Source organism: Corythoichthys intestinalis, chromosome 4, assembly GCF_030265065.1.
Source record: "Corythoichthys intestinalis isolate RoL2023-P3 chromosome 4, ASM3026506v1, whole genome shotgun sequence".
Lineage (NCBI taxonomy): Eukaryota > Metazoa > Chordata > Actinopteri > Syngnathiformes > Syngnathidae > Corythoichthys > Corythoichthys intestinalis.
Window position 1 is genome coordinate 5,863,078 of NC_080398.1, and position 21,476 is coordinate 5,884,553.

At 39.3% G+C, this 21,476-nt stretch overlaps 1 protein-coding gene across 3 annotated transcripts in view; it reads right to left on the reverse strand.

Annotated features, from left to right (window-relative positions):
• Window positions 1-21,476, reverse strand: part of col6a4a (collagen, type VI, alpha 4a) — a 151,080-nt gene that overhangs the window by 26,998 nt on the left and 102,606 nt on the right. For all 3 annotated transcript variants that reach the window (XM_057833820.1, XM_057833817.1, XM_057833819.1), the window contains 17 exons: window positions 21,096-21,442; window positions 17,682-17,760; window positions 17,456-17,601; window positions 14,315-14,407; window positions 14,189-14,242; window positions 9,866-9,937; window positions 9,762-9,788; window positions 9,649-9,693; window positions 9,530-9,583; window positions 7,409-7,471; window positions 7,273-7,338; window positions 2,819-2,872; window positions 2,711-2,746; window positions 2,564-2,626; window positions 2,213-2,275; window positions 2,078-2,140; window positions 1,946-2,008 (listed from right to left, as the gene is read on the reverse strand). In XM_057833820.1, the coding sequence (XP_057689803.1) occupies window positions 1,946-2,008; window positions 2,078-2,140; window positions 2,213-2,275; window positions 2,564-2,626; window positions 2,711-2,746; window positions 2,819-2,872; window positions 7,273-7,338; window positions 7,409-7,471; window positions 9,530-9,583; window positions 9,649-9,693; window positions 9,762-9,788; window positions 9,866-9,937; window positions 14,189-14,242; window positions 14,315-14,407; window positions 17,456-17,601; window positions 17,682-17,760; window positions 21,096-21,442 (1,388 nt within the window). The remainder of the gene's footprint in view (window positions 1-1,945; window positions 2,009-2,077; window positions 2,141-2,212; window positions 2,276-2,563; window positions 2,627-2,710; window positions 2,747-2,818; window positions 2,873-7,272; window positions 7,339-7,408; window positions 7,472-9,529; window positions 9,584-9,648; window positions 9,694-9,761; window positions 9,789-9,865; window positions 9,938-14,188; window positions 14,243-14,314; window positions 14,408-17,455; window positions 17,602-17,681; window positions 17,761-21,095; window positions 21,443-21,476) is intronic.

Genomic DNA, 21,476 nt, shown 5'->3' on the forward strand with positions numbered 1-21,476 from the left:
TCCATTTGACTGGAAATTGCATCCAAAAGCAGCACATCGTGGCATTTTACTTCACGAGTTTAGGCAGCAATAAGCAATTGTTGAACATGCTACACATTTGGAAAGATCCTAATGACGTCATCACTGCAAGCCCGCAAACCATGGCGCCAATTAACGGTCAAAATATGTCGTAAATATTATAAAGTATTGGCATTGATTTAACATTTTATGTGTTTCTAACAACATATTTTAGTACAAGAGAACAATTGTGGTTTATTAGAGCCTACATGTATTTAAGTTAGAGGATCACTTTAATGTCAACGCATTGGCTTTGATGGGAATGTTGCCCCTTCCAACATGGCCGCCATGAGGCTAATTAAGAATAGACATCCAATCCATTTGAAGCGGGAACGTTGGCAGCGAATAAACAAATGTGCGGATTGGACGTCTAGCGCCGTCAATGGGAGCCAATGAGGAAATATCAGATACTTTGACATTGATTAACATTGATCTTTTAAAAAAAATGAGCTAGTTATGATTTGATTTTAACATCAATGCATTGACTTTGATGGGAATTTTGCCCCTACCAACATGGCCCACTTAAGAAGCCATTTTGGTAGTGGCGATTTTCATGCTTCTACCATGAATTGAAATGAGTTTATTACTATAAGACGTCCAATCTATTTAAGGTGGGAGGTTGGCCAACATGGCCTCACGGCAGCCATGTTAGTAGGGGCGATTGTCATGCTCCTGCCATGAGTTAAAATTAATTTATTACTAGTAGACATCCAATCCATTTGAAGTGGGAAGGCTGGCGGCGAATGATTCAACGCTTCGATTTTGATGGAAACGTCGTCGGATGATGGAAACGTCGGTAATCTGCATGCGTGAGCGGTGAAATGACATGAGTTAATCACTAGATCACTAGTTGACGTCCAATCCATTTGAAATGGAAATTAGCCAACCCTCCCGTTTCAAATGGATTGGACATGTTAGCACTATCGATGGAAGCCAGTGAGAAAATATCAGATGCTTTGACATTGATTGAGATTATCTTATAAAGAATGACAAAGTCAATGCATCGACTTTTGATGGGAACAACGCCCCAACCAACATGGCCGCCATGAGGCCATTTTGGTAGGGGCAATTTTTATGCTTCTGCCATGAATTGACTTGAGTTTATCACTAGTTGACGTCCAAATCATTTCAAGCGGGAGGGTTGACAGCGAATGAACAAAGTTTCTGATTTTAAAGGGATCAGTGCCCTTACCAACATGGGTGCTCTGAGGTCATGTTGGTAGGGGCGATTTTCATGCTTCTGCCATGACTTAAAATGACTTTATCACTAGTTGACGTCCAATCCGTTTGAAGCGAGAGGGTTAGCAACGTTCATTCCATTTCAGATGGATTGGACGTCTTCGCACCATCAATGGAATCCAAAGAGGAAATATCATATGCTGTGACATTGATTAACATTGATCTTTTAAAGAAATAAGCTAGTTATGACTTGTTTTTAATGGCAACACATTGACTTTAATGGAGACGTTGCCCTTACCAACATGGCCCCCATGAGGGGCAATTTTCATGGTTCTGCTATGAATTGACTTGACTTTATCACTAGATGACGTCTAATCCGTTTGAAGCGAGAGGGTTGGCAACGTTCAGTCGCTGCCATGGCTGCCATGAGGCCATGTTGGTAGGGGCAATTTTCTTTGCTACTACCATGGATTAAAATGAGTTCTTCACTAGTAGATGTCCAATCCATTCAAGTTTAGTGGGCTTACCCCCAAACATTGGTTCATTCACTGCCAACCCTCTCACTTTAAATGGATTGGGGGTGCCGTGCTGTCCACGGCAGCCTAAGAAAGCCCTCTAAAGAGTTAATTAACTCATGTTTAGTTAGTGACCCTCATGAAGTTAACTGGTTCAAGTGATGAATGAATGCTCAAGAGGAACAAAAACTCACCGGCGCCCCCCGTGGGCCAGTGGTTCCCTTCACACCTCGCACGCCTGGATCTCCCGGTTGTCCCTTTAAAACGACAAACGCGCCTTCATTGTCACCGTGGTGACGTTCAACAAGTAGTAGTCGCGGGCTCACCTTCTGACCGTGACCTCCACGTCGTCCCCCCGCGCCCGCACCGCCCGGGGCTCCCGGTCCTCCCTGTGTGATAACGGCAGAACGTTTGCTCGTGTGTAACTTTAACACCAGGCTCCATATTTGCCACTCGCTTACCTGCGGCCCCGGGAGTCCTTGGATGCCCCTGGGTCCGGGTATACCAGTGTTCCCACGGAGACCCTGGATTTTACAACAAAAATGGAGTTTGAATTTCGAAACACAGAATTTTTTTTTTCATTATCCGAATTCAGCCGGGAAAAAAAATGAAAAATCAGGAGCAAAAATTCAATTGCAGTTCAAGCAACAGCTTTTTGTGACGGAATTTTTTGGGTAGCTGAATTGTGAGTAACTCTGAAACAAATAGTGCACTAAAAATTGAAATTCCAGTTTTGAAACACAATCATTTGCTGCCAGTTCAAGTAGACGTCAATGCCTTAACGATGACGTGGCTTCCTGTTGGTCACTCACCTGAGGACCCGAAGCGCCGGGAGTCCCTGATAGGCCGGGATCTCCTGATGCTCCCGTAGAACCCTGGTGGACACGCAATCAAAGACATAATTTTCAGAGTGTATGCGTGTGCAGTTTTGGTGGAAAAAACAGTGCGTCATCTCCCACCTTCACTCCGGGTGGTCCTCGTCTTCCGTCGGGACCCTGTCTCAAACACACACATTGTGAGAAGGACACCGGCAAGATGGCAAAAGTCAGAAGAAAAAGAAATCTTACGGCATTCCCGGGGGTGCCACCTTCTCCCGGTCGACCGTCTTGTCCCGCTTCTCCCTGGGAAAGCCAAGCAAAACATGGAAGAAAATGGGAAAAAAGGGAGGAAAGAAAGATTCGAATGGATGGACGGATGGCGAAGGATGTTATGAGTGAGTGAGTGAGTGAGTGAGTGAGTGAGTGAGTATTGGAAGGAAGGAATGAAAGATGGTGAAGGAAGGAAGGATGCGATGGATGTAAGTATTGGAAGGGAGTGAGTGAGTGAGTATTGGAAGTAAAGAATGAATGATGGTGAAGGAAGGAAGGAATGATGGATGGAAGGAAATATTGGGACAAAGGAAGGATGGATGGATAGATTAATGGGTGGCGAAGATGTACGTTTTTAAAAAGGGAGTGAGTGAGTGAGTGAGTGAGTGAGTATTGGAAGGAAGAATGTGAAGGAAGGACGGATGGACGGATGGATGGATGAATGGATGGCAAAGAAGGGAAGTGAGTCATTGAGTTTTGGAAGGAATGAAAGATGGCGAAGGAAGGGAAGAAATGATGCAAAGTAAAGATGGATGAAAGGAAGGAAGGACAAACGGATGGAAGGAAGTATTAGGACGAAGGAAGGATGGATGGATGAATGGAAGGGTGGCGAAGGAAGGAAGTGAGTCAGTGAGTATTAGAGGGAATGAATGAAAGATGGTGAAGGAAGGAAGGATGTATTGGAAGGGAGTGAGTGAGTGAGTGAGTATTGGAAGGAAGGAAGGAAGGAAGGAAGGATGGCGAAAAGGATGGGACAGAAAGGATGGCAAAGAAAGGAAGGATTGTAAAGGAAAGATGGCAAAGGAAGGATTAAAAAAAGGAAAGAAGGAAGGAAAATAGGATGGAGTATGGAGAAAGGAAAGATAGAAGGAAGGAAGAGAAGAAAGAGTGATGAAAGGATGAATAAAGAAGCAAGGAGGAAGGATGCGAAGGAAGGATGGATGGATGAATGGAAGGGTGGCGAAGGAAGGAAGTGAGTCAGTGAGTATTAGAGGGAATGAATGAAAGATGGTGAAGGAAGGAAGGATGTATTGGAAGGGAGTGAGTGAGTGAGTGAGTATTGGAAGGAAGGAAGGAAGGAAGGAAGGATGGCGAAAAGGATGGGACAGAAAGGATGGCAAAGAAAGGAAGGATTGTAAAGGAAAGATGGCAAAGGAAGGATTAAAAAAAGGAAAGAAGGAAGGAAAATAGGATGGAGTATGGAGAAAGGAAAGATAGAAGGAAGGAAGAGAAGAAAGAGTGATGAAAGGATGAATAAAGAAGCAAGGAGGAAGGATGCGAAGGAAGGATGGATGGATGAATGGAAGGGTGGCGAAGGAAGGAAGTGAGTCAGTGAGTATTAGAGGGAATGAATGAAAGATGGTGAAGGAAGGAAGGATGTATTGGAAGGGAGTGAGTGAGTGAGTATTGGAAGGAAGGAAGGAAGGAATGATGGCGAAAAGGATGGGACAGAAAGGATGGCGAAGAAAGGAAGGATTGTAAAAGAAAGATGGCAAAGGAAGGATTAAAAAAGGGAAAGAAGGAAGGAAAATATAGGATGGAGTATGGAGAAAGGGAAGATAGAAGGAAGGAAGAGAGGAAAGAGTGATGAAAGGATGGATAAAGAAGCAAGGAGGAAGGATGCGAAGGAAGGTGGGACAGATGATGGAAGGAAGGATGGATAGATGGATGGGTGGCAAAGGAAGGAAGTGAGTGAGTGAGTGAGTGAGTGAGTGAGTGAGTGAGTGAGTGAGTATTGGAAGGAAGAATGGAATGAAAGATAGTGAAGGAGGGAAGAGAGTATTGGGAAAAAGGAAGGATGGCGAATGATGGAAGGAAGTATTAAGACAAAGGAAGGATGGATAGATGGATGGGTGGCAAAGGAAGTAAGTGAGTGAGTGAGTGAGTGAGTATTGGAAGAATGTGAAGGAAGGAAGGAAGGACGGATGGATGGAAGGAAGTATTAGGATGAAGGATGGATGGATGGCGACGGGAGGAAGTGAGTCATTGAGTGAGTATTGGAAAGAAGGAATGAAAGATGACGAAGGAAGGAAGGAAGTATTGGAAGAAAGGGAAGAGAGGATGCAAAGTAAGGATGGATGAAAGGAAGGAAGGACAAATGGATGGAAGGAAGTATTGGGACGAAGGAAGGATGGATGGATGAATGGAAGGGTGGCGAAGGAAGGAAGTGAGTCAGTGAGTATTAGAGGGAATGAATGAAAGATGGTGAAGGAAGGAAGGATGTATTGGAAGGGAGTGAGTGAGTGAGTGAGTGAGTGAGTATTGGAAGGAAGGAAGGAAGGATGGCGAAAAGGATGGGACAGAAAGGATGGCAAAGAAAGGAAGGATTGTAAAGGAAAGATGGCAAGGGAAGGATTAAAAAAAAGGAAAGAAGGAAGGAAAATAGGATGGAGTATGGAGAAAGGAAAGATAGAAGGAAGGAAGAGAAGAAAGAGTGATGAAAGGATGAATAAAGAAGCAAGGAGGAAGGATGCGAAGGAAGGATGGATGGATGAATGGAAGGGTGGCGAAGGAAGGAAGTGAGTCAGTGAGTATTAGAGGGAATGAATGAAAGATGGTGAAGGAAGGAAGGATGTAGTGGAAGGGAGTGAGTGAGTGAGTATTGGAAGGAAGGAAGGAAGGAAGGAAGGATGGCGAAAAGGATGGGACAGAAAGGATGGCAAAGAAAGGAAGGATTGTAAAGGAAAGATGGCAAGGGAAGGATTAAAAAAAAGGAAAGAAGGAAGGAAAATAGGATGGAGTATGGAGAAAGGAAAGATAGAAGGAAGGAAGAGAAGAAAGAGTGATGAAAGGATGAATAAAGAAGCAAGGAGGAAGGATGCGAAGGAAGGATGGATGGATGAATGGAAGGGTGGCGAAGGAAGGAAGTGAGTCAGTGAGTATTAGAGGGAATGAATGAAAGATGGTGAAGGAAGGAAGGATGTAGTGGAAGGGAGTGAGTGAGTGAGTATTGGAAGGAAGGAAGGAAGGAAGGATGGCGAAAAGGATGGGACAGAAAGGATGGCAAAGAAAGGAAGGATTGTAAAAGAAAGATGGCAAAGGAAGGATTAAAAAAGGGAAAGAAGGAAGGAAAATATAGGATGGAGTATGGAGAAAGGGAAGATAGAAGGAAGGAAGAGAGGAAAGAGTGATGAAAGGATGGATAAAGAAGCAAGGAGGAAGGATGCGAAGGAAGGTGGGACAGATGATGGAAGGAAGGATGGATAGATGGATGGGTGGCAAAGGAAGGAAGTGAGTGAGTGAGTGAGTGAGTGAGTGAGTGAGTGAGTGAGTGAGTGAGTGAGTGAGTGAGTGAGTGAGTGAGTGAGTATTGGAAGGAAGAATGGAATGAAAGATAGTGAAGGAGGGAAGAGAGTATTGGGAAAAAGGAAGGATGGCGAATGATGGAAGGAAGTATTAAGACAAAGGAAGGATGGATAGATGGATGGGTGGCAAAGGAAGTAAGTGAGTGAGTGAGTGAGTGAGTATTGGAAGAATGTGAAGGAAGGAAGGAAGGACGGATGGATGGAAGGAAGTATTAGGATGAAGGATGGATGGATGGCGACGGGAGGAAGTGAGTCATTGAGTGAGTATTGGAAGGAAGGAATGAAAGATGACGAAGGAAGGAAGGAAGTATTGGAAGAAAGGGAAGAGAGGATGCAAAGTAAGGATGGATGAAAGGAAGGAAGGACAAATGGATGGAAGGAAGTATTGGGACGAAGGAAGGATGGATGGATGGATGGATGGATGGATGGATGGATGGATGGATGGATGGATGGATGGATGGATGGATGGGAAAGGAAGGAAGTGAGTAATTGAGTATTAGAGGGAAGGAATGAAAGATGGTGAAGGAAGGAAGGATGTATTGGGAGTGAGTGAGTGAGTGAGTGAGTGAGTGAGTGAGTGAGTGAGTGAGTGAGTGAGTGAGTGAGTGAGTGAGTGAGTAATGGAAGGAAGGAATAAAGAATGACGAAGGAAGGAAGGAAGGATGGCGAAAGAAGGATGACAAAGAAAGTAAGTAAGGAAGGAATAGGAGAAAAAAGGAAAGAGGGATGGAAGGATGGATGGCGAAGAAAGGAAGGAAGTGAGTGAGTATTGGAAGGAAGGAATGAAGGATGGTGAAGAAAGCAAGTATTGGAATGAAGTAAGGGAAGAAGAAAGGAAGGAAAGAGGGAAGGAAGGCAAGATTTAATGATGGATCAAGAACAGATGAGTGCAGGGAATGAGAAAGAACATAAACAAAGGAAGGTAAAACAAAGGAATGGATTCAGTGGAATAAAAGAAGGAAGCATTGGAAGGAAGGAAATAAAGTAAGACAGGAAGAAATGAAAGAAAATAGCAAAGAGGGAATGAAAACGTAAGTATGGATTGGGTTAAGGAAGAAAGACACGAGGGAAGGAAAATTTAATAATCAGCATATCATCAGCAGCGTTGCATTGTGGGACGTGTCTGACCGGCCGGCCGGCATTCCCAACGTCTCCTTTGGGTCCCGGCTGGACGTTGTCCCGCCCACTTTCTCCCTGTACAAAGATGAGGACGGGTCACGTGACGCCTGGCCTCGGCCTGCTTTACACCGGACACTCTACTCACCGGATCTCCTCTCAGGCCTCGCTGTCCTTTAAGCCCCACCTCCCCTCGGAGGCCAGGGATGCCCTGAGGGTGCAGGAGAGGGGTCAAAGGTCAACACGCTCGAATGTTCAACACACCCGAAAAAAAAGATTGAGAATTTAAAATGTATTTATTTTTAAGTTGAACTCATTGGCTGCCACTGACTTCCAAGCTATTCTGACTGGGAGGGCAAATACTGACCACTTTGGAACAAAATTATTAAATTATTTGTCAATCATATCTTTTATTATAGGTATAATTTGATACCTAGCAATGTCTAGAATAGGAAATAGGTGAAAAACTCAATGTCTTTACTGCTTTGTGCCCATTATAGCTCATAAAATCTTTGACTTGGTGTAACGTGTCATGTCTAATCAAGGGTACAAATACAAATATTGGCCACTTTGAAGCCAAATTTTTCAGATTTTTTGCCAATCATATCTTTTATAATGGGTGTATTTTGATAGCTAGCATACTGTAGAATATGAAACAGGTGAGAAATTCAAGAACGTTTTTGTTTTGTGTTAAATTTTAGCTCACCAAAATCATTGATTTGGTCTAAAGTGATGAGTCTAATCATAGCCATAAATACAACTATTGGCCACTTTAGAGCCAAATTTTTCAATGTTTTTGCCAATCAGATATTTGATAATAGGTGTCATTTGATACCTAGCATAGTGTAGAGTAGCATATAAGTGAGAAACTGAACACCATTTCTGTTTTTATGCTGGTTATAACCCAACAAAATCATCAACATCCAAAGTGACCACCATCTTGACTACCAAAGAGACAACAATGGACACTTTGAAGCCAAATTATTCAATAATTTGCCAATCAGATGTTTAATAATGGGTGACTTTTGATAGCTAGCATAGCCTAGAATAGGAAATAGGTAAAAAACTCAATGCCACTTTTGTTTTGACCCAATTTTAGCCCATCAAAATCACAAAATTGTTAATGCCTTGTGCCCATTATAGCTCATAAAAAATGATGATTTGGTTGAAAGTGTCATTTATAGTCACGGCTACAAATACAAACATTGGCTACTTTGAAGCCAATTTTTTCAATTATTTGTCAATCAGATCTTTAATAATGGATGACCTTTGATAGCTAGCATAGTATAGAATAGGTGAGAAATTCTACACTGTTTTTATTTTGTACAAAATTTTGGCTCATCAAAATCATTGATTTGGTCTCAAGTGACAAGTATAATCATAGCCATAAATGCTATTGGCTACTATTAACTGATAGCCACCTTAGAGCCAAATTATTAAATTGTTTTTCCAATCAGACCTTTTACAATGGGTGTCATTTGATAGCTAGCATAGTGTAGAAAGGCAAATACGTGGGAAACTAAACACGATTTTTGTTTTGTGGTAGTTATAGCTCATCAAATTCAATGATTTGATCCAAAGTGATCCATCTTGACTAGCTAAGTGACAACATTGGACACTTTCAAGTCAAATTATTCAAATATTTGCAAAACAGATTTTTCTTAACGGGTATGTTTTGATAGCTAACATAGTGTAGAAGGGGAAACGGGTAAGAAATTTCACACCATTTTTTTGTGTGCTTAATTTTGGCTAACCAAAATCATTGATTTTGTCTAAAATGACAAGTGTAATCATAGCCATAAATGCAACTGTTGGCCACTTTAGAGCCAAAGCATTACATTTTTGCCTCTCAGACTTTTTATAGTAGGTGTCAGTTGATAGCTAGCATAGTGCAAAATAGCAAATAGAGGAGAAAGCTAACATGATTTTTGTTTTGTGGTATTTATAGCCCATCAAATTCATTGATTTGATCCAAAGTGATCCATCTTGACTGGCAAAGTGATAACATCATAGACTTTGAAGCTATATTATTCAAAGATTTGCTATTCAGATTTTAAATAACTTGAGTCAATTGATAGCTAGCAAAGTGTCGAAATGGAAACAGGTGAGAAATTTAACACAATTTTTTTTGTTTTGTGCTAAATTTTGCTTATCAAAGTCATTGATTTGCTCCATATTGACATGTATAATCATGGCCAGAAATTCAAATGTTGAAGCTAAATCATTCATATTTTTTTTTTGCAATCAGATTTTCAAAAGGGCCATTTACCGGATTTCCCTGATGTCCTTGCTCTCCCCGACTGCCGTTTAGTCCCGCCACGCCCTGCGAGCAAAAACGAAGATTTTTCATCGCAGTCGATGAAGACCGTGCCGAAGATGACCGTCTACCTGTTCTCCATTGACGCCGTCCAGTCCGAGTTCTCCGTCCTCGCCCTGAAAAAGCAAAGTCACGTGACGCGCGGGGAGACGGACTTCGTCGGCATCTAGATGTTGTCACTCACCCGGTCGCCTCGCAGTCCTCGGGAGCCCTGCGCGCAAAACAAACAAAGGGTGGCGCTAAGGCTAAGCGTTTACATGTGCGACAGATGGGCAGAAAATAAAGTACCTTTGATCCTCGGCTCCCGGGACAGCCTTGAATTCCTTGAGGTCCACCTGAACCGGGACGGCCACGATCGCCCTGGAAAATGAAAACATAGTTAAGTGAGCACACCAAAGCAATGAAGGAAGTCTAGATATATTTGTTTTTTCACATATTTTTCCATATTTTCATTCATTGCTACTATATTACTGTGTTATTTTATTTTCTGGGGTTCTATAAGCATGGTGCCTGCTGACTACGGAAGCCCAATGCGCGCGTCATGCAGTTGACTGAGCTAGATTGACGCTGACGGAGCAAGACAAGCAGGTGATGGCCAAGATGTCTACAAGCCCACGTCTGGACCACCAAATCCCACCATCAGCTCTTCTGGGGGCCAGCAATGGACAGTCCAGAACAATGGCGGGACATCCTGTCTTGCCGCAAGTAACGCCTGACAACAAGAAGACTCCACGGCTGAGAATTTGAACACTCAGCGCTAAGGCTGACAAAATCTACAACTCTGGTTGCCTCGGCAACAGTTACGCACAGACTCATCCGCCCAACCTGCAACAAAAAAACTAACCTGAACAACACCCAGACATACCCTTCTCCCGGACCACAGCCCGTCTCACCAGAGCCTTTAAAATACTGAATTCTTTAGCTAGTGCTGTCTTTTCTCGGGAATCTTTCGTTGACCTGTGATTCAGCCTTCCTCCTCGTCTGGGTCTATTTGCTGTTTTTGCCTTGCTGTCTTATTGCTGTCGACTTGGAATAAATTGTCAACTTGTGTTTAGGAGCCTTTTTGCAGCTATTAAAATTAGAGCTGAAATGAATACTCCGGCAACTCAAGTAACTCGAGTTTAAAAACTGATCCGAGTAATTTTATTCACCTCGGGTAATCGTTTACTTTGACAGCTCTAAGCATCACGTTTTGCTCGGACTACTTTTAATGCAGGACAACGCGCTGATGTCATGTGCGTAGAGCAGGGGTCAGCAACCTTTTTGGTGTGGCGTGCCACTTTCAAATTTTCTTGTCAATCAGTGTGCCACACCCAGATTAATGACGCACATCCGAATTTTTATATCCAACAGAGCTGTAATTTTACTCCAAACAAAACAACATGAACATACGTTGAAATCGTACAACTACCATTCTTCTTTATCAAATAACTAAAAAATAAAAGTATATTGTAGAAAATATCAAAACTTGAGCATCATCTTATGTAAACATATCACACACACACAACCCAGCAAGAAAAGGGGAACAAGCGTGATTCTCAGTGCAGGTCTCTCACAGTACAGAGCGGGCTGTTTTAACCTTCGAAGTCAGAACAGGCGACTACTTTGTCTTGTTCACTAACAGTGAATTCTACGCACAATTTTAGATTTTATATAACAAATACAAAAGATGCCTACCTTAATGTGATCCCTGGCCCTGTTTTCCATGAATTTCATGTTTTGTCTCGTACTGGCGTTTGACACTTGTTGTGCGACACACACACAACGCTCTCGAGGCATAATGCACAGAGCAAGCGGAAGTAACCAGCCAAAAAGTTGTTACCGGCACCCCCAAGGGGCCGCTGTCCCCTACAGTATGACCAGCTTACTAGTTAAGCGTAAGAAAAAGAGAGGCAGGGAGCAAGGGGTTGAGAGAGAGTTGTGCGAAGAGCGCCATGAAAAGTGGCTGTGTCCCATGCTGGTTTTAGTTTTGTTAATAAAAGTCTCCAGCAAAATACCATCCAACGTGTCACTGTGTTTTTATACACATCACCACCTCTCTGAAGTAAGCACCGGGCGAATCGACCACAACAAGCCACGTTAATCGCCTGTCCACTTCACACTATGGTGCAGAGTTGCAATTATCAAAAAGTGCAATTGGTAACACAGTGTACTTCCGCCAGCTCTCTGATTGGTCGGCTTCGTGACATGTTAGTAGCGTGGGCTGAATTAAACGCGCAGAGAAAAATATCCGACAAGCGCAGGAGTCGAGAAATTGGGGAAGAGCTGGAGGTGTGCTCAAAATCCATTATTGCTCGCATATAACGCCACAGGCAGAGTGGGTGAGAGGGGCGGTCCCGTAAAGCCCCTAAATAACAGGGCGCGCAACTGAAAATGCCTTAATTTCCGGTAAAAAGGCGCATTGTAAATGGGCTCGCTTCCGCTATCCAAACAGCTAAACATGAAAAGGTTCACACTCTGGATGTTTTCAGTAATCCTTTATGTGTCTCTTTTCTTTTTTGTGAAACTAAAACAATGAAAAAATACACGCAATCAGCAACAATGCTGCAAATAACAAAAATGCCATCCATATATGCAAGCACAATTAGCCTGTATTCAGTAGTTCTTAATTAGAAATATCAAACAAATTTCCCCTCAAACATGCAACCTAAAGACAATATAAAGAGTGTAATTCTCAATTTGACAACAAAATACTCACAGACGTTGCTCTAAAGAACACAAATGCCACTCAAGTTGTGAGTGTGGAGCTGCCATGTAACACATTGAATCACATTTGAAGAACTTCCTATTTGCATTTTTCTTCTACTGTTTTAGAACCAATAAATAAAACGGCCACAAGATGGGGCGCTTCAGCAACTGATAAAGTTACAACCGACAATAAACATAACACGCATTTTTTTTTTTTTTTTTTGCCATGCCCTCGCGTGTCACTGGTTAACCCTTCGCGTGCCAGTGCTGACACGCGTGTCATAGGTTGCCGACCCCTGGCGTAGAGGAAGAAGCAAAAAAAAAAACAAAAACAAAAAAAACAACTTACATCAGCCGACAGCCGCTACAAACGACGCCCGCACTATGCTACGTTGATAGCAGGTAGCGTCTGATGAGTCTCAGAGAGATCACATGTTGAACTAGATGCGAAATGACAGACTAGGCCATGTCTGGGCAGCATTAGTAAACAGCCGCCATCTTAAAGCAGTAGAGCGCTAAGCACAAATAAAGAGCGCTAAGCGCTAATAAATAAGATTAACGTTACTGTCATTAGCTCACGTAACGTTAGCCCTGCGGAGGGCTAGGTTTCTATTAATTATGACCACTGTCGATGCGTGGCTAACGTGTCTTACATACAGGCTTTAACATAACAAAGCGTTGTAGAGTGATGAGGGTGTAAAATAAAAACTCAATAATGCTAGCTATCAATTTTAGCTCAGTAGTCATTGCTGGATAAAACACCAAGTAGCACTGGTCCCTAATGTGCTTCAATACAGCGTGTATCATACATTTATTTTGAACACTTCAAAAAGTCAAAATCCTATCAGGACTTACAGTTTAGACTAACTTAAAACTTAACTAGAACTTAAAAATGGCTTGACACAAATAGAAATTCAATTGAAACACGTTGGGAAAAAATCCTAACTTTTAAGTGATGTGTGTTATCAAGCGTAACGGCATTTTTAGGTATGTATATATATATATATATATATATATATATATATATATATATATATATATATATATATATATATATATATATATATATAAATATACATATATATCATATATATATTTTTTAATAAGATCAAAAGGTCTTTTTTTTTTAATTCTAGTTACATCAGAGATGCAATTGTTGGCTGTTTTCAACAATATACATCGAAAATAAAGACATTGATTGACTGAAAATGGTTCAAAATTAGATGAAATGTCTTGTTTTCTTATCTATATTTATAATTGCTCTTCACCTAAAAATATATTTGTTTTATCCGATTCCTCCTTAAATCGATAGAATTTTCAATTACTAAAATATTCGATAGCTGCAGCCCTAATTAAAATGGAGTCTGTACAAGGAGTAAAAACTAAGGTGAACGTGCAGAGTTTGGCCTTTTTGCCGGATTGATGGGGTTGCGCTTGCCCGTGTCGGTGGACTTGTGCTAGCGCGATTCCGGCGGTTTGGCTGGTGTGATTCCTGCAATCTTTTAAACTCCCTCTCAGATTTTATGTGGCACTGATTGACCACGGAAAACAGGAGCTATGATCCTTTTAGTTTCATAATACGAAATATGCTTTCGCCACTAATGGGCACGATAAATGCTTCATTTCTCTAGATTTTTTCTCTCGTCGCAATTCATTGTTTTTTTTTATGCATATATTTGGCTTTATGTAATAATAGCAGATCATATAGCTAACAGAAACAAATACCATTGCTTAAAAAAAAAATCAAACATCTTAAGCTGTTACAATGTTACTTGTGACTTGAGTATATTTTTTTGATGACTACTTTTACTTAAGTAATATTATTTTGAAGTAACGGTTCCCTTAATTGTGTATAAGGTTTGGGTACTCTAAATAAACTAGGTAAATAAATCAATAATAAAAAAATAAAAAGTAAATACTTACAGGAACGCCCTCCTCTCCCGGGAATCCGGGGTAGCCTCGTTGCCCTGAAGCCCCCTTAAGATAAAGAAAAAAAAACATTGAGATGAAGGCAGTTGACGAGGATCAATCGGTGCGAAAAGGGATTACCTTTGAGCCCAGAGAACCCCGAGATCCACGTATGCCTTCGTGGCCCGTACACTTGCACATCACGTTGCAGCACACTCGGTTGGCCACCGAGTCCTGTCGCGCAAAAGCACAATCGATGGCATTTTAAACCCCTTCATGCTGGAATTTTTATTTTATCAAACAGCAAAAGTACAGTCCATCAAAAAGAAAAATAGACTACACATAGAGCGCTGAATTGAAAAATACAGCTAAAAATGCGATAATGCTTAAATAAAAAACTATGGATACTATGTGTACATATACTGTATATATACACCTATGTTTGTATATATGTTCTAGATATATATACAGTAGCGGTGTCAACAATAATCGATGCGGTGATGCTTCCCGATGCGGGGCATGGACGATTCGATTCGATGCGGGCATACATATATAAGTACGTTAAAAAATCTTCCCTGCACAATTCCGCTGATGCAACCGATTTGGTTTCCCAATTTGTATTATTATTCTCATGTTTCATTTTTTACACACCGCATGACTCTGGTCAAGTTTCCCACCAACCCCGTTGAAGCCAAAATGTCTCCAGATGTCTGCTTTCAATGTCTTAGGTGCATTAATAATCTTTCCCGCTCCCTCTTTCTCCGCATCAGCCATTGTTATGTTATGTCCTATCTCTTAGAAGTTACATCTTGTGCCCGAACCCGATTAACATTTTGGGCCCTTGGGTCGGGCCCAGAATGTTAAGCATTCACATTCGGGTCGGGCCGCTGCGCCGGACTAATAAAAAAAAAAATAAAAAAATAAATAAATAAATAAAAAAAAAAAAAAACGAGAGCAGGCCCTCTGTATTGTGCATTTGCTTGTGCACACACATGAACGCTGTGGCCCGCATGTTTTTTTTTTTATATTAAACTTTCCCAGCGTTATTTCGTTGTATAAATGCTTTTGTAATGATCATAAAAATATGTAGACTATTTAAACATTAAGTTGCGTTTTTTTCTGCCAACTGAGAATTCGTTACGAAGGACACTTTTATTTATGCACACAAAGGCAACAGAAATGTGATCCTTTTGAATCTTCTCCTCTGTGTGTCTGCAAAGTCGCATGTTTTTTTTGTTTTTTTTTTTTAATATTAAACTTTCCCGACGTTATTTGGTTGTGTAAATGCTTTTATAATGATCATAAAAATTTGTAGACTATTTAAACATTAAGAAAACTTGTTATTTTTTTTCTGCCAACTGAGAATTTGTTACGAAGGACACTTTTATTTATGCACACAAAGGCAAGAGAAATGTGATCCTTTTGAATCTTCTCCTCTGTGTGTCTGCAAAACCTATGTTTTTTTTTTGTTGTTGTTTTTTTTTGTTTTTAAACATTAAACTTTCCCGGCGTTATTTGGTTGTGTAAATACTTTTATAATGATCATAAAAATAAGTGGACTATTTATACATTAAGAAAACTTGCGTTTTTTTTTCTGCCAACTGAGAATTCGTTACGAAGGACACTTTTATTTATACACACAAAGGCAACAAAAATGTGATCCTTTTGAATCTGCTCCTCTGTGTGTCTGCAAAGTCGCATGTTTTTTTTTTTTTTTTTTTTTTTTTAACTTTCCCGGCGTTATTTGGTTGTGTAAATGCTTTTATAATGATCATAAAAATATGTAGACTATTTAAACATTAAGAAAAAGTTGCGTCTTTTTTTCTGCCAACTAAGAATTCGTTACGAAGGACACTTTTATTTATGCACACAAAGGCAAGAGAAATGTGATCCTTTTGAATCTTCTCTGTGTGTCTGCAAAACCTGTTTTTTTTTTTGTTGTTGTTTTTTTTTTTTTTTTAATATTAAACTTTCCCGGCGTTGTTTGGTTGTGTAAATGCTTTTATAATGATCATAAAAATAAGTGGACTATTTATACATTAAGAAAACTTGCGTTTTTTTTCTGCCAACAGAGAATTCGTTACGATGGACACTTTTATTTATGCACACAAAGGCAAGAGAAATGTGATCCTTTTGAATCTTCTCCTCTGTGTGTCTGCAAAACCCAAGGTTTTTTAATATTTTTTATATTAAACTTTCCCAGCGTTATTTCTTTGTGTAAATGCTTTTATAATGATCATAAAAATACGTAGACTATTTAAACATTAAGAAAACTTGCGTTTTTTCTGCCAACTCCAAGAAATGAAAATAAATTGCTGCTGCTGCTTTTTTTTTTCCGCGTCACTCCATTAAAAAAAAAAAAAAATCGGGTTTTTCGGGCTGGGCCTGCAAATCTAGTTAATTGATCGGGCTCGGGCCGGGTCGGGCTTTAATACCAGCGGGCCGTGTCGGGTCGGGCTGGATTTTTTAGGCCCGATCTAACTTCTATTGCACATATATAGTGGGCTAGGCCTACATTTTACTTTTGTTCTGCATTGCATTTTAGTTGATGTTTTGTTTGCAACTGAACTGATCCCTGGATTGATATTGCGATAAAGATGCTGCTGCACTACAATATTTTCTTTGACGTTTTCTTCAATATTTACTTGAATATTTTTAGTTGTTTTAGTTGTGACTATAATACAGTGACTTTTTACTGATTTTGCACAGGAGTTCAGATGTTGCACTGTGTGAAAGGCTGCTACTTTGTGTAAAAAAAAAAGAGAACGACGTAGATATCCAGGTGCTAAGCATCGCCCTCTGGCGGTCAGGAGGAATGAAATAGAAAGCCCTGGTCTCATTCAAAGCACTAATTAAATGCTGTGATCTTTTTTTTTTTTTTTTATATATATATATATATCTGAAAATATTTTCATTTGACTTCAACCAGGAGTGACACAAGAGCCGATAAAAAGTTGTTTAATGTCTGACCGCTTGTGTTGCCTCATGATTCACGAAAATATGCTTTGCTTTAGAATTTAAATGCATCCCAGGCTTTAATGCATCGCGAATCGAACTGAATCGAATCGTGACCCTCTGAATTGAATCGTGGCCCACCGAATCGTAATCGAATCGAATCGTGAGGGCAGTGCCGATGCACACCTCTAATATACAGTATATATGTGGGTTGTATATATGTATTTGTTCTACCATTTATGTATTTTTTTAAATTATTATTTTCATGTACTCATGTATTCCCCGCAAAGAGTGGGATTAACTCCGCCCTCTTCCCAATAAACTCACAATCTGCTTGAAGATGTTGCTGCCAACGCTTTGCATGCCGATGCTAAGCGGAGTTTTGTAGCCAAACCCTCGTCCGAACTCCAAATCCTGCAGCTCACCCAGGTCGGTCGCCCCCTCCAGGCCAACCACAAGCAGCATGTTTACCCCTGCGGGGAGACCGATGTCTTACTTCAGTCTTTCGGACAACAAAAAAACGCATCCGTGGGATGTTTTTAAGTGATTTTACCAGACGAACGCAGGCGGTCCGATTCGGACTCCAGTTTGATCGGGTCGTCGTCCAGTCCGTCCGAGAAGATGATGAGAACCTGACAGGACATTAGAAAAGAGGTATCAAACTCCTCACGTGTCACGTCACTTCATATTACTATTTTTTTTTCAATAAAAAAAAAGAATGAAAACGCATAGTAATTAATATTTTTAATTAGGGAAAATACACAAAATATTGTTTTTTTTATTTTTATTTATTTATTTATTTTTTCTTTTTAATCTACTTTTTTTAAATTGAAAAAGAATGAAAATTGCATTATACTTTTTTCTTTAATAATGAAAAATTCACTAAATAATTTAAAATATGTATTTTTTCAAATTAAAAATTTGTGGAATACAAAAAAATACACTAAATGTTTTTTCAATTATTTTGCTTTTTTGTTTTTAACTTTAAAAATAAATGTAAATAAAAATATCATGTAATTCAATTTTTTAAATAATTACTTTTTTTAAATTAAAAAATGATGAAAACTGTTCAAATTGTATTTTTTTAACTGAGAAAAATGCACTAAATAATGTCTTTATTTTTCATTTTTTTAATTTACTGTTTAAAAATATTAGAAATTAGTGGAATTAGTTTTTTCAAAATTAATTTTAAAATAATCATGAAAGCACTTCATATTTTAATTTTTTAATAAAGAAAAATACACTAAATAATGTATTTTCATTTATTTCAAATTCATTTATTTACCTATTTTTATTAAAAAATTGTGGAATTGAATTTTTAAATTATTTTTCAAATAAATAAATGTAAATAAAAATATCATGTAATTCAATTTTTTAAATAATTACTTTTTTAAATTAAAAAATGATGGAAACTGTTCAAATTGTATTTTTTTAACTGAGAAAAATACACTAAATAGTGTCTTTATTTTTCATTTTTTTAATTTACTGTTTAAAAATATTAGAAATTAGTGGAGTTAGTTTTTTCAAAATTAATTTTAAAATAATCATGAAAACATTTCATATTTTAATTTTTTAATAAAGAAAAATACACTAAATAATGTATTTTCATTTATTTCAAATTCATTTATTTACCTATTTTTATTAAAAAATTGTGGAATTGAATTTTTAAATTATTTTTCAAATAAATAATTGAAAAAAAATGTTCATATTACTTTTTTAATTAAAAACACTGAATAATGTGTCTAATTATTTTATTATCATTATTTTTAAATTATTTCATATTTTTTAATTGTTACTTTTCAGAAAATGGAAAATCAGGTAATCTAGTTTTTTAAAATTATTTAGTTTTTTTTTTTTTTTTTAAATAAAAATTGGGAAAAGTCCTTATTTTGATTTTTTAATTCAGAAAAATACACTAAATAATGTTTTTTTTTTTTTTTTTTTTTTTTTGAATAATTTTATTGTCATCATAATCATCGGTATCATTGACAATCATTGACAATTACAAAATGTGATATGATTTGCCCGAAGGAATCGAAGAAGAAGACAAAGGCGGACGGGAAGAAGCATATGCTTATCAGTTTCATGTCCCCCATACAACTAAAGACGCACATTCAGACATGGTACATACAACAGGTGGCCACAAAACTGTACAATAAACAATCTGGGTTTGGTAACTCAGCGTCCAGTCAAGCAGCTCGATTAATTTCAGGGCGTACAAGGTTATGGCTCTGTCATGTCCCTGACATTTTTGCATCTGTTTGCTGTGGGAACATTTTGTTGTGGCTATGTGTGTGGCAAAAGTGATGATGTGTTATCACAGCTGGTGTGAGTAGCGACTCAAAATGCTTTTCTTATAAATCTCTTAAAAGGATACATTGCTAAGGTGTACACGGTGGCAACAATTGGTGCACACAAAGATCACTGTAGCAATTTCATCAGACATGACGTCTCCACAGCGAAAAACATGCTTATTATTCGTTTTATACAGTATCTTTTCCATATACTCAGTAAACTAGACATTTGAATCCGGAGCTCGGTAGACACAGCAGATAATTATGTTTTTACGTGTCATGTTATATCCGTACAAATTAAAGTCAGAGCCTTTGTTATCTTTAGTAGATAATCCTTAATGTGTTCAAGATTCTTGTAGAGACACCTGCCGTTGATAAGTTTCAGTTTACCGTCCACATCCACGAGTTGTTATACTGGTCTGCTGTGTAGTATTTACAGTTATCCAGCTATTGTAGAAGTTGTGGTCCAGAAGTGTGGTTTCAAATGTCATCATTAATTTTCAAGTGAGATCAGCTGGTCAAGACTCGTAATAGCTTTAATATTCATATCTTGTATCTTGACAAGGATTCTGCAATTCGAGACCCAGGTGTTGGCTATTTTCCCAGCTTTCTTGAGTTGACGTGCTTTTCTTGCAATTTCGGCGAGTTAAGTTGTCATTCAAAAAAATCTTCGACCCTTTCAGGTGGCGGCGCTGGTTAAGCAGGGCAGTCTTGGTCTTGTAGTCGGCCATCTTCATGAGCACCGTCGCCGGTCCTCTCCCCCCAGATGGGAGCAGAAAGCAGTGACGGATGTCCAGCGGTTCCATATTTATTCCATACTCTTTCAGCTTAGCAATTGCCAGTTGCGCCACTGTGTCACCTGGGCTAGCCGTCAGTTGTAATCCAGAAATGATGAGCTCATTTGCGCGTCGGCACTGGTCGAGATCGTCAGCCAAAATTTCCAGCCTCTTGATGCGAACATCTCTCTCCTCGACTGCCTGCTTGAGTTTCTCGTTTTCAGCGCAAATTAACTGGAGCTCTCTGACGATTTCTTGATTCTGGTTTTGAATCAAGCCAGTCAAGGAGACCTCCAACTTCTGTATGAAGGATTTTATTTCATCCAAGTCTCCAGGTTTCAAATTCTTTGGAGCCGTAGTGGGAGTCGAGCTTGCTGGCCCTGAGCGCTTATCGGTTCAGATAAGAGAGTGCTTCAGGAGCTCAGAGAGTGCGTCTGTACACGGTGAAGTTCAGCCACGGAATGCGAATACGGAATATTTTACATTAAAAAACTAGTGGAATTGAATTTTTCAAATTAATTTTAAAACAATAAGTTCACATTTTATTTTCTTTATTAAGAAAAATATATAAAATAATGTCTTTTGATTTATTTGACATTTTTTAATTTCCGTTTTAAAATTAATGTAATTTTTTTTTTAATTTACATTTTTTTTAATGAAATAGGATGAAAACACTCTCATATATATTTTTTACATACACAAAATATAAAAGTCAGTTTTTTATTTTTTTACTATTTTACATTTTTAAATGTACTTTTATTAATAACATAAAAATGTGTGCAATTAAATTTTAAAAAATTATTTGCTAAAAAAAAATTGATAAAAATTGGCGAAAACAGTTCATTCACCCCTTCCCTGTAAAAACAGATTGGACGTCCAAACTCGTCAACGACTCACCTTGACTCCGGCGTTGGAGTCTTTCTGAAACTTCTCCCCGAATGACCTGAGCATGGCGCTGTCCAGCCTGGTGGGAACGTTCAATCTGGTAGTCAGGACCTTGCCCACGACATCGTCGGTGGCGTCGAAAGGATTAAATTTGAAGTCGTCCTGGCCCACGATACTGTAGCCGATTTTGGTTTGGATGGGCCCGGTGGTGGTGCAGCACAACTGGGGAACGGTGGAGACGTAATGGACGATCTCGGGCAAGAAAGTCCTGAGTTTGTTCTGAACGCTTCCCAACGTCTCGCCGGAACGGCCGCTTCTCTGAGAGACGTCGAAGCCCATGGCGATGTCGATGGTGCAGTCTAAATCGAAAGAGACGATGAGCAAAGACGAGCG